Source organism: Rhinolophus hipposideros (assembly GCF_964194185.1).
Source record: "Rhinolophus hipposideros genome assembly, chromosome: 8".
NCBI classification, from domain to species: Eukaryota; Metazoa; Chordata; class Mammalia; order Chiroptera; family Rhinolophidae; genus Rhinolophus; species Rhinolophus hipposideros.
In genome coordinates this window covers 66,119,669-66,133,684 of record NC_138054.1, presented here as the reverse complement: position 1 = coordinate 66,133,684, position 14,016 = coordinate 66,119,669, and the positions used below count along the sequence as shown (strand labels likewise).

At 36.6% G+C, this 14,016-nt stretch overlaps 1 protein-coding gene across 5 annotated transcripts in view; it reads right to left on the bottom strand.

Annotated features, from left to right (window-relative positions):
• Positions 1-14,016, bottom strand: part of FOXJ3 (forkhead box J3) — a 125,288-nt gene that overhangs the window by 25,727 nt on the left and 85,545 nt on the right. For 3 of the 5 annotated variants that reach the window (XM_081057827.1, XM_081057828.1, XM_081057826.1), the window contains exon 6: positions 7,702-7,803. The exons of the other annotated variants lie outside the window; for them this stretch is intronic. In XM_081057827.1, the coding sequence (XP_080913953.1) occupies positions 7,702-7,803 (102 nt within the window). The remainder of the gene's footprint in view (positions 1-7,701; positions 7,804-14,016) is intronic. 5 annotated transcript variants of the gene reach the window in all.

Genomic DNA, 14,016 nt, shown 5'->3' with positions numbered 1-14,016 from the left:
ATGCTGGCGCGGATGTGGAGAAAAGGGAACGCTAGTGCACTGTTGGTGGGACTGCAGATTAGTGCAGCCACTATGGAAAACAGTATGGAGGTATCTCAGGAATCTGAAAATGGAACTACCCTATGATCCAGTAATTCCACTCCTAGGCATCTACCCGGAGAAATCCAAAACTCCAATTCAAAAATCTGTATGCACTCCTATGTTTATTGCAGCACTTTACACAATAGCCAAGATATGGAAACAACCGAAATGCCCATCGGTAGATGACTGGATTAAGAAGCTGTGGTACATTTATACAATGGAGTATTACGCAGCCATAAAGAAGAAAGAAATCTTATCATTTGCAGCAACATGGATGGATCTAGAGAACATTATGTTAAGTGAAATAAGTCAGAAAGAGAAAGACAAGTACCATATGATCTCACTTATATATGGAATCTAAAGAAAAGACTATGTGAATGAACTAATCAGAGTCAGTTTTGGGGACGCAGAGAAAAAACCGAGAGTGGTTAGATGGGTGTGTGGGAGGGGGTTGGGGATAAGGGGAAAGGTGAAGGGATTTGGAAGCAGCTGGTAACCACAAGATGGCCTCAGGGTTTTTCTTTTGAAAATTAATTTGGGGAAGGTATTCTATAATGTTGTAAAGATTTTGTTGGGTATCCGATGGACATGCGTCCTATTTGGGAGACCACCTCAGGGATACTGTGGATACCTGATCATGGCATTGTACATCAGAAGCTAAACATTAATGAATGCCAACTATAATTTTATATATATAATGTGATGGTTCAGTGTGAGGTCGGAGGGATAGTGGATGGGGGGAGGGGGGTTCACAGTATGAGGGATATAAATGATGAACGTCTAAGTATTACCTTGTTTTGTACACCTGAAACTAATAAATAAATTAATTAATTAAAAAAAAAAATAAAAAAAAAAATAAAACTATTTTGCCTGCCTCAGCAAAGATATTCCTAAGTAAAATATATTTTTTAAAGATCTGAAGTGTGTGGGGCAGTGAAGATACCTAGTACAGTTAGATGGCGCGGCCTTGATCCGTGCTAACGTCTCCATACTGCTTTTGCTGCATCAGTGAAAATACAAAAATAAACGAAAAGGCAGATAATATTTTAATATTATAAAAATAGCTCTGACCTCATGGAATGCCTAAAAGGGTCTTGCTTACCATGGTGTCCACACCCACAGAACCACTGACACAGCCCATTACAACTCTCCAGAAGGCCCACTCACGCACTCCCCCAATCACCATTACTCATCCCCATTCTCCTTACACAGGTAACCACTACACGGAGTTCTACCACTAATGAATGGTTTTCCCATTTTTTAACTAAGTATAAATGGAATCATATATCCTTTTTTGTACTTCTGCAGTAAATTTAGCTAAAGGATTACACAAAGCTTTGTTTTTTATTGCATTGATATCTTTTCTTAACCTTTATTAATTCCTTCATTCCGTTTCTTTTCTTTTTTTTAAGATTTTATTGGGGAAGGGGAACAGGACTTTATTGGGGAACGGTGTGTACTTCCAGGACTTTTTTTTTCCCCAAGTCAAGTTGTTGTTCTTTCAATCTTAGTTGTGGAGGGTGCCGTTCAGCTTCAAGTTGTCCTTTCAGTCTTAGTTGTGGAGGGCGCAGCTTAGCTCCAGGTCCAGTTGCCGTTGCTAGTTGCTGGGGGCGCAGCCCACCATCCCTTGTGGGAGTTGAACTGGCAACCTTGTGGTTGAGAGCCAGCACTCCAACCAACTGAGCCATCTGGGAGGCAGCTCAGCTCAAGGTGCCATGCTCAATCTTAGTTACAGGGGGCGGAGCCCACCATCCCTTGTGGGACTTGAGGAATTGAACTGGCAATCTTGTGGTTGAGAGCCCACTGGCCCATGTGGGAATTGAACCGGCAGCCTTTGGAGTTAGAAGCATGGAGCTCTAACCATGTGCCTGAGCCACCGGGCCGTCCCCCCTTCATTCCAATTTTTAAAATTCATTTTATTCTTTTTCATCCAACTTTATTGCTTTATCATTTATATTTATGTCTTAGATACATCTGGATTTGCCTTTCATGCATAGAAAACCTGATTTTTCCATTAATCTAGTACCATTTGTTGAAAGACAACACTGAATTCTGTTCCATAAGTCTGTTTGCCTATTCTTATAGCAATACCACCACACTTTTACTTATTGTTTGGAAGTATAAATAGTCTTTTATCTTTTTCTTCAATATTTTCTTTACTGTTTGCCATTTGCAATCCCATTTATATTTTAAGATCAGCTGGTCATTTTCTAATCCCTTACCATCCCCTGCCCCCACCAAAAAAGCATTGTGGAATCATATTAAATCTGTAGATCAATTTAGGAAAAAATCGACTTCTTTACAATAGTATCCATTTACGTATAGGTCCTTTGTTTTATCTGAGTAATTTTTTAGAGTTTTCTATGTAGAGTTCATCTTTCATTTAATCCTAGATATTTGCTGTTTTTGAATGCTAGCATAAGTGATACCTTTTTAATTTTATTTCCTAATTGTCTATGGCTAGTATATAGAAATACCACTGATTTCTCAAATCAAACATTGCTCCTATATCAAGACCTTGCTAAACTCCCTTATTAATTCTAAGTTTATCTGTAGATTGTTTTGAATTTTTCATATAATCATGTCAACTATGAATGATAATTTCTTTCCAAACTTTATGCTTTTTGTTATAACCTCCATTTCTCCTCTCCTTGCCTGAACACTATTGTCATATATTTTACTTCTACATGTTATAAACCCACAACACATTTTTGTTCTTTTTGCTTTAAACAGTTTATCTTTTAAAGAGATTTAAATTTTTTAAAAGTTTTATATTCACCCATTTAGTTACTGCTTTGTATAGATCCAGATTTCCATCAGGAACTTCAATTAGATACATTAGGCTGCTTGAAGTTGTCCCTACAGCCCACTAATGCTCTATTTACTTTTTGCACTGTTTGCTCTGTTTGATTTTGGATAATTTTTATTGCTATATCTTCATGCTCAATCTTTTCTTCTACATGTCTAATCTGCTGTTAATCCCATCAAGTTTATTTTTTCAACTAAAGCATTGTAATTTTTATCTCTAAGTTCGATTTGTTTTTCTACTATCTTCCACGAGTCTACACACATTCAACCTGTCCTTTAGCTTCTCCACAGAGTACAATTATAACTTTTTATTCACAGCTTTGAGATGTAATTGACATATAACACTGTGTAAACTTAAAGTGTACAATGTGTTCACTTGATACACCTATATATTGCAAAATGATTACCTCTGTAGCATTAGCTAATACCTCTATCACCTCACATAATTACCATTTCTTTTTTATGGTGAGATCACTTAAGACCTCTTCTCCCACAACTTTTATCTGTGTAACACAGTCTTAGTAAGTATAATCATCATGCTATACATTGTATCTCCAAAACTTAATCATCTTTTAACTGAAAGTTTGTACTCTTTCACCAACATCTCCCCATTTCCCCCACCCCAATCCCCTGGTAACAACCATTCAACTGTTTCTATGAGTTTGGCCTTGTAAGAGTCCACATATGGTAAGTGGTATCATACAGCGTTTGTCTTTCTCTGCTTCACTTATTTCACTTAGCACAATGCCCTCAAGGTTCATCATGTTGTCACAAATGACAGGATTTCCTTTTTTCTTGTGGCTAAGTAATATTCATTATACACACACACACACACACTCCACATGTTCTTTGTCTATTCATCCACTGAAGAACACTTAAGTTGTTTCCATATCTTGGCTTATGAGAACTGTTTTAATATCCTTTTCTACTAATTTTATCATATCTGTCATTTCTGGGTCAGTTTTGATTGACTGATTTTCTCCTCATGGGTTGTTTTTTACTACTTATTTGTCTGCCTGGTAATTTTTTACTGGCCGCCAGACCACTGTGAATTTTACACTGTTAAGTGCTGGGTATTTCTGTATTCTTACAAATGTTCTCCAGTTTCATTCTGGAACACAGTTAAATTATTTGACAACAGGAATGAAGGACTGATACATGTTATATACATGATGAATCACAAAAACGTGTTTCATGAAAGAAGTAGGCATAAAGATCATGTATTATATGACTGTTTATATGAAATGTCCAGAACAGGCAAATCCACAGAGTTAGAAAGTACATTAATGATTACCAGAGGATGGATGGAATGGGGAATGAAAGTTAATGGGTATGGGTTTTCTTTGGGGAGCGGGGTAATGAATATGTTCTGAAATTAGATCGTGGTTAACAGTTGTACAACCTTGTGAAGACACCAAAAACCACTGAACTGTATGTAAACTTTAAAAGGGTGAATTTTATGGTCTCTGAATTAATCTGAAAAAATTAAATTAAAAATCTAATTACTTGAAAAGTTTGATCCTTTTGGGTTTTGCTTTTAAAGGTGTGTAGGTAGAATAAGAGCAGCGTTTTAGTCTAGAGCTAATTTTGTTCCACTACTGAGGCAACAGCCTGAGTACTTAACCTAATGGCCTGTGAATTATGAAGTATTTCATTCTAGTGGAAACAGTAACCATGCCTGACTCTGCATGAGCCTCAGTGATTGTCCACACTAATCCCTTTAGATGATTCTTTCCTTAGACTCTGGTAGCTTCCTTACTCACACACTGAGATGTATCCAGTTACAAGGAGAAAGCTCCAAATATATCTCTGGAATTCTCTCCTCTCTGGTATGCTGCTCTGTAACATCTCGCCACCTTGGGTTCCATGATCTTTCAGTTCCACCTCCTCAACTCAAGGAGATCTCTGTGCCCTGGAAACTTTATCCAGGGAATAAGCTACGACAATTGTGAGGCTCATCTCGTTTGTTTACCATTTGTGATTCTCAGGAATCACAGTCCTGAAGGCCCAATCTCTTAAACACCACTGTTTCATGTACTCGTATTTTGTCTTTTTTTTTTTAAGTCGCTTCAGGTAGCAGAGTAAATCTACACCATTATTCCACCTTGTCTGGAAACAGAATTCCTTTATCAATTTTATTAATCTTTACAAAAAACCAACCCCTTATTTGTTGACTTCAGCTACTACCGTGTTTCCCTGAAAATAAGACCTATATTAAAATAAGACCCAGTCTTATATTAAAATAAGATTGGGTCTTATATAAGATAGAATAAAATATAGAATATAGAATATAGAATATAGAATATAGAATATAGAATAGAATAGAATACCGGGTCTTATATTAATTTTTGCTCCAAAAGACGCATTAGAGCTGATGGTCTGGCTAGGTCTTCGGGGAAACATGGAAGTTTAACATTTCTCCCATATCCCATTTCTTTCTTAAGCTTTTCTGAATTTTCTTTTTCTTTGTATTTCAATCTGTGTATTTTCTAATGACCTACCTTCTAGTCCACTAATTCTCTCCTCTGATGTGTCTAATCTGTTGTTAAACCCATCTAATAAATTCTTAATTTCAGTTAGATTTTTCAGTTCTACAGTTTCCTCTTGATTCTTCCACAAAGATTACAATTTCCTGATAAATTTTCTATAATTCATCTATTTTCTTGATAATGTTAGTCAGTTATTTTAGAATCATTATCTAGATCACTTGTAGATGTTTATACTTCTCACCCACCCACCTTGGTATTTAATTAATTGGTACTGTTTCCTGGAATGTCTGGAAATTTTGACTGAAGATGAGATCTTATGAAAACTTACATAAGCTCAGGGTGATGTTATTTTCTTCCAGAAATAATTTTGTTTTCTTTTGGCAAGTAGAAGAATAACAATTTAAGACTAGTCTATTTTGGTTTGCTCTTACTCACAGAACATAACCCTTCTGAGGCATCAACTTAAAAGCTTGGGGAGTTTGCCACAGCTCCTCCCACCTCCTTAAAATATCAACAAACTACAATTTTTTTATTTCCTTCTTCTCTGTAAGATTGCTGAATTCTGGCTAGTGAAGAAACCTACTTGATTTGTCTGTATCTGAGCCCAAGCACATACAGCGTAGGAGTTAGCCAATGCCTTAAGTCGATATTGCTTGCAAAAAGTTGAGCTCACTTGTGAGATATTTCGGGATCTTAGTCCTCAAACCCTGACTGGTAGCCGCAAACTCCAGTTTTTGTCTCCCTTGCTCAAAGGCTGCTTTCTATTTAGCCTCTATGCCATAAGAACTGGGAAATGTACCAAGGGAAAAATTTGCAGGACTTATCTCAACGTGTTTTCCCTTTTTCCGGGATGTTGGCCCCTGAAGTCCTGGCTATCTTGTTGTCCAGTGCCTCCCCCTTCTTTCTTATTGGTGGTATGAGTGGTACTTTACATAGATAGGGAGAAGGGTTAATCTGATTCTAGCTATTCCAGTATATCTGGAAGCAGAAGTCCAAAAATTCCAGCTCCTATGACCCCTATATTATTTAGTCATGATGTCTTAGCATTACTATTTCCTAACTGTTTCCTAATAGCCACAACTGTCTGTTTAGTTAGGCCTCAATATCTCCTATTTGGACTACTGCAAAGAGCAATATTGGATATTTCTGATTCCAACCCATCTGCTTCACCAGAAATTCTCAAGGCTAGCTAGGCATCATTAGGGATGATTCTTAAAAGTACACATTTCTGGGCCCTATCCACAAGGATAAAATAACTTATTTGGTAGGCCTACAATGGAACCTGGGAATTACCACCACCACACACACACACACACACACACACACACACACACACACACAGTCACATACCTCCCCTAAGTGACTCTGATGAAATCATCCCATGGATTGATATGTGGGAAAAATCATTACTCTACACTTCAACTGCCAGTCTCCTTTCTAAATTGGAAATTGGAATCACTCTGATTATAATCTATTTATTCATTATCTTTCTACAAATAAAAATTCCTAAGTATACTAGTGCAATCCGTGTATGTATGTGTTTACGTTTATGTGTGCCATGAGGAAATGGGAGAGTAAGAGACAAAGATAAAGCAAGAGCAAGTGAACACAAGGAAGAGAGAGGGAGAAGGCGAAAGCAAGATTGAAAGAGAGTCTGAGCACAAGTGTGAGAAATATACGGCTTCAAGGTTATGGTCTAGTAAGGGAGGAAATAGATGCGTAGGACTGAGTTACTTCATGGGCCTCCCAGACCTTATTGGTGTTATGAGATATGAAACTAAGAAAGGAGAGAGGGGGAGCAGAGGAGCAGGGAGGGGCAGGCGGAGGGAGAATGAATGAGAAGAAATGCACCAAACTATCACATACTATTTCTGGGTATGTACCTAGACTTGAACATCATGAAACAGGTTGACCACGATTCCAATGAACTCTGAGTTTGTCCAAATTATTTTGATTCTGTTGACTCCCTGGGAATTTGACAATCTTTTTTTCAATCACATATTTAGAGGGGTAATCAATGATTTGAAACAAACTGATTCAATAAAATACTGACTCAAAACTTCTATCAATGGGAACTGGCAGTGCCAAGAATTTAATACAGAATTTCCCAATAAACATCTTCTAATTTTTCCAGAAAAATATTTTCTTTTAACTTGTGTATACTTCAGAACATTGCAGATTCAGCTTTCAAGCTGCCATGTATGGGTTAGCCAAATTATATTATCTGTAAACTCAACCTAATAGAACTCTATTGTTATTATAAAGTCACATTAAATGTATTACTCAATGACATTTCAAAAGTGTTTTAAAAAAATGCAATTACTTTGTTAGTCACAGTGTTGATTGCCAGAGTTGGAGAGGCACTTCCCGAAATAATACACTCCATTCCCAAAGAATCTGAATCTATGCTATATGGAGTTGAGGCCTAAAATACAAGAACAAAATAAGTAATTATTAGATTGTATATTCAGCAACTTTAACACAATTTGAAAGTATTTCGTCAAATTCTCCAACATCCAGTTTTGTGCTTTGTTTCTGAAAATGATCTAAAATCACTGGGCAACACTGGAATGACAAGATTAGAAGGAACATGAACATCTGAATGATCTTGTGAAACAGCTGGTTACCCGTGTGATCCACTGTCAGCTCAGACTTTCACCTGAGAGAAATACATCTCTCAGGTTTAGGCCTCTCAATTTTGTTTTATTTTTTCCCTCTGTTTGTTAGTGCAACTGAACAATATCCTAAATAATACAACTTCATATGCATTGTCTATAAAGCTAACATGAATGTCAAAATCAATATAAAAGGTTTTCTCCATTTAGAACTCTGGAAATAGGTTTCCTAAGAAACTGTTTTTATTGTTTTGGTGAGCCCTCAGGAGAGTTTAACTCCAGTGCTGAAAGATAAAGGGCAGATACAAACAATATGTGGTGATGATGCTAGCTCCATGTATATTCCCTCTCTGGCAAAAACTATTTGTCCCACACATGATCCCAACTGAACATGCATTTTTAAAAATATCATATTGGATGAAAATGAGAGCTGAGACACATTTCTAAGATTAACCTATTTATTACTTAATTCCTCAGCATAAATCTCTTTCCTCAGGTGATCTACGAGGGTAGGGAAGGAACAGGCATCTTAATTGAAATGAAAAAAGAGCAAGACAAGGGTGACCTTTAGAAGGTAAATCTAGCACTTGGTGCTGGGTACACATTGAGACTGAGGTGAAAATGGAAAAGGGCTTCAGAAATACAAGTGGAAGACAACTCTGTCTATGCTTCAATTTTGGTGCCAGCCAACTTAGCTGTACGCTAACACAAGATTCCTTTAGAAAGCTGCAAATCGCATGTTCTTTTACCTCAGCTCAGTCATCACAGCCCAGACTACTGTTTCACTACTTAATTCTCACTAATACCCCCATAGGAAGAGGCAAACCTGTGCTGTGTGGTTTCATGCAAATTACCCAACTTTTACTTATTTATGAGACTTGTTATGTAGCTCAGTATGTGCTATAGCTTGGCGAATGTGTATGCACTTGAAAAGAATATGTATTCTATAGTTGTTTGGTATAGTGTTCTCTAATATCAATTAGATTAAGGCGTTTAATAATGTATTCCAATGTTTCCTGATTTTTGTCAGCTTTTGCTTCATATATTTTAAAGCTCTGTTATTAGTCACATTCACATTTATAGTTATGTCATTATCAATTATTCCTTTATCAAATGGTTTTAAAATCTCTGATATACTGTCTTAAAGTCTGTTTTATCTGATATCATATAATCACTCTACCCTTATGCTCACTGTCTGCATGGTATATATTTTTCCATGTATTACTTTCAACTCATCTTGAAGGTATGACTCTTGTAGGTTGCATTCAGCTGAGTCTTGCTTTTTTAGCATCTTGATAATCTCTGCCTTTTTATTGGAGTATTTAGACCACTAACATTAATGTAATTGTTGATATTGTTAGACTTAGATCTAAATTGTTTTGTTTCACCTCCATGTTTTTAGTTCCTTTCTCCCCTCCCCCATAACTCCCGTCTACTTTTAGATTATTTGGATACATTTTACTATTTTATCTATTGGCTTTTTAGATATACCTCAAATTAGGCTTATTAGAGAACGTCCTCAATCTGAAAAAGGGCATCTACAAAAACCCTACAGCTTATGTCATATTTAGGGGGTGAAACACTGAACACTTCCTCCCTAAGAATGAAAAAAAGGGCAAGGATGCCTACTTTCACCACTTCTATTCAACACTGTGCTGGAGATTCTCGTCACTGTAATAAGCTGAGAAAGAGCAGGGGAGGGAAGAGGAAAACTGTCTGTTTGCAGATTACATAACTGTTTATATAGAAAATTTCAAAGCATCTTCAAAACAACTACTAGAACTAAGAAGATTATATAATACAAGGTTAATATAAAAAAATTAATTACATTTTTATATACTAGCAGCAAGCAACTAGAAAAAATGGATTTTAAAGAGTATACAGCATCCAAGAACAACATATTCAGGATTAAGTCTAACTGGAAACATCCAAGTCCTCTACACTGAAAACTAAAAAAACATTTGTGAGAGAAATTAAAGACTGAATGAATGGAGAGATAGGGACATTTTCACAGCTTGGAATAATCGATATTAAGATGTCAATTCTCCCCAGATCAGGGTTGCTTGGGGATGAGAATGGAAGGAGGCATGTATTACAAAGGGGCATAAGAAAACTTTTGGTAGTGATGGAAATGTTCATTTGACATCGGTGATAATTTCACATGTCAAAACTCCTCAAGTTATAAATGTTAAATATTCAATTAATTGTACATAAACTCTCTCAAGTATTGTAAAAACAAACAAAAAACTGAATCTCATTCATCAAAATGACCCCTCATGAAACACTTCTCTATTTTATTTATACATATCTCTTGGAGGCAACATGTAGTGCCTCCCACATAATGTACACTCAGTACATGTTTGCCCAACTGAAATAAATGCTTTTTCAGTTATTTGAGTTCTAAAAGTAGGAATATAGATTGCATTCCTACCTCTGCTCACTTACACCTTTAACACTCACTCAGACTCAGCCTCAGAGAGGGAAGGCACACAGTGGGGCATCACTTAATCAACAAAACCACTCTGTAAAAACGGAAGAAACTGAGTCACAAATAATACAATGACAATCTCAAATATGCAGAGCATCCGGCCTAGGAGAATGTCCTCTTTTCTCTTTATCCATCCATCCTCCAGTTATCTTCCTGATTAAACTTGTAATCATCTTTGACCCATATCACAACTTACCATATTTTGCCATGTATAATGCATACTTTTCTGCCCAGATTTGTGAGGGAAAAATAAGAATGCACATTATACATGGGTAGTACTAATTCCATATCTATGTTTTTAATTTTTTTATTTATGCTTATGAGTTAAAAGTGTAACTGTAGAAATCAATAACGATACCCATATGCAAAATAATACCCTAGAATATTATAATCGGTTTTGTTGAACTTACAATGCACTTCCAATAACGAAGAGTTCTTAGCCTTCTACGCTATGTAAATATCGTAAATTTGTTACTGGTACATAAAATTTCTTGTACCATAATATGTTAAAAAAATAAATGCTAAAGTTCCTTTATAATACAAAAAACAAGTACCTAAATGTAAATAAAATTTTGAATTAAAAAAATTACAACAAAAGATTTTTTTTCCCTGAAAGTTTGGACCAAAAACATGGGTTATGTATTATACACGAGCACATTATACACGGCAAAATACAATAGCTCCTAACTTTAAGAAAAAGTAACGCATATTCCCCAATCTTTGTGCCAATAAAAAAGCTGGATATTGAAGATGTGTTTTTTTGCAGAGGCCAACACGCTTAGGATAGCGAATTTACATAGCTCTCTGACCTTTGCTCCCTCAGATAATTTCCACACAGCGCATTAGAAGATTTAAGCAAAACTATCCACAGCGATTTCCTCCTGGTCTCCCAGCTTCTACCCTTGTTCTCTTCCAGCTTGTATCCCACACAGTGGCTAGAATGATCCTGTTAAAATGTAGTCACATTATGTCATTACTTTGCTTATACCCCTCCAATGGCCTTCCACCACCCTCCGAATAAAACTTACGTCATTACAAAGGCATACAAGGCCATGCGAAATCTCCTTCCTGCTCCTACCTCTTACTTCTCTAATGTCAAGTCCTACTACCCTTCCTTCCTCACACTAGGCCATCCACAATGGCCTCTTGTTTCTCATGCCAAGTATGTTTCTACCTGAGCCTTTGCACTTGTGGGCTTTCAGAAGGGAGAGTCTCTCCCAGGCCTATGCAGCTGTCAATCCACTTATATTTATATATAAAGAAACTATGACCATATAATAATACTATGGCCAGACTAAACATCTAAGTTGTAACATATAACTTAAACAAACATCTCATTTATTAAATAAACATCTAAGTTATAACATATAACTTTACTTTAAAACTAGGTCTCCTAACTTCTAGGCTTTTACTATTTCCCCTAAATTTTGTACTTAAAATAAAAGTGACACCTTATGACTTTGTAACATGACCTGGTTTTACTCATAATTTTACTGTTCTTAAACTAACAGAGGAACTTCAGATCATTAAATCCTGGCAAAATATAATACAATCTGAAGGGTTGTTTTTGTTTTGTTTTTTAGAATTTCCACTTCCTACCACCTACTTCATCCCATCCTCAGCACTAGCCTTAAAATGTTCAGAAATTTTACATTTTTAACAAGGGCATTATTTCCTATATACCATGTTTCCCCGAAAATAAGACCTGGCTGGACCATCTGCTCTAATGCATCTTTTGGTGCAAAAATTAATACAAAACCCAAATATAATATGGGTACAAATATGTTATATTATATTATATTTTAATATTATATTGTATTACATTATATTACATTATATTATATTATATTATATATTATACCTGGTTTTATGTTATAGTAAAATAAGACCCGGTCTTATATTAATTTTTGCTTCATAAGACTCGTTAGAGCTGATTGTCTAGCTAGGTCTTATTTTGGGGGGAACACAGTATAATTCTTTCAAAGCATCTTACCTATGTTAAGCATACAACAGAAACACAGTAAATGTGAGACTTCACTACCCATAAGCAATAGTTACATATAGCCTTTACAACTTCCGTTAACAGTACTAAATTTGTTCACTTGTATTTTAAAACTTGAACAAGGCACTTAGGCAAACATTAAGAAGTAACCAGGAAGTCTGTGAATTACAAGAAACAATATACTCCAAAAGATTCACCTTCAGTCTACTATTTTAAGAGGAATAGCTATACCCATACTATACACACCTTAAAGAGACAAAGGTGTGTTTTTTAAGGATTTCCTGGGTGGGGGGAGGGGTCTCCAGTTTAAGAAATAAGTCGAAGGCTATAAAAATGCAGGCGGCTGTGAAAAATTAAAAACAAGGTTATACACAGATCTGAGAAAACATATACACTCCACCAACAGAAAAGGAATGTAATAAATACTGTCAGAAGCCAGCCATATTCCCTCTGCATTCATCTCTACACTCTGAAGGCTGCTCACTTACTACAAACATCTGCACCTCTCTGCCTGAGTTTCTGGCTAGGAAGCATGCTCTGGCTTTGTGCAGGGCAGGCCAGAAGTGCAGAAAAGCCAGTGTACCTGGCAGCACCACTCACTCAGTAAGAGGGGAAGAGCTGATGAATAAATATGCAGCTCGCTGACCCACAGTTCTAAACTGCCTCCCAGAGGTCCCAGTGGGACTGAGCTCCGAGAGCTCACAGTGGTAAGTGACTTGATAATTGTTCCACTTGCCTAGGATCACCCCTCAAACTACCTGGGCTCAATTCCTTGCTTACTTCTGGAGGAGCTCAAATCATGACAGGTATCTTTTCCTTGCTCAAAAGGAATGTCTCCTAGAAGACAGGAACTCTTCCTTTAGCACAACAGTTCTCAAACTTTTTGGTCACAGGACCCCTTTACACTATTAAAAGTAATTGAGGATCCCAAAGACCTTTTGTTTATGTGAGTTATACCTATTCATATTTACCGATCAGAAATTAAAAGAGAGAAATTTTTATTAATTTATTTAAATAACAATAACAAATGCATTGCACATTAACATAAATATTGTTTTGTATGAAAAACATAGTCACCAAAACAAAAAAACTTAATGGCATTATTTTACATTTTTAAAAAATGCTTTAATGGGGTGGCTGGATGGCTCAGTTGGTTAGAGCTCGAGCTCTTAACAATGGGGATGCCGGTTCGATTCCCACATGGGCCAGTGAGCTGCGCCCTCCACAACTAAACTGAAGACAACGAGCTGCCACTGAGCAGCCAGAGGGGTGGCCGGATGGCTCAGCTGGTTAGAGGGCAAGCTCTCAACAACAAGGTTGCTGGTTCAATTCCCACATGGGATGGTGGGCTGCGCCCCCTGCAACTAAGATTGAAAATGACAACTGGACTTGGAGCTGAGCTGCGCCCTCCACAACTAGATTGAAGGACAACAACTTGGAGCTGATGGGCCCTGGAGAAACACACTGGAGAATTTTGTTCCCCAAAATTCCCCAATTAAAAAAAAGAAAAATGCTTTAATGCTTGACTTAATA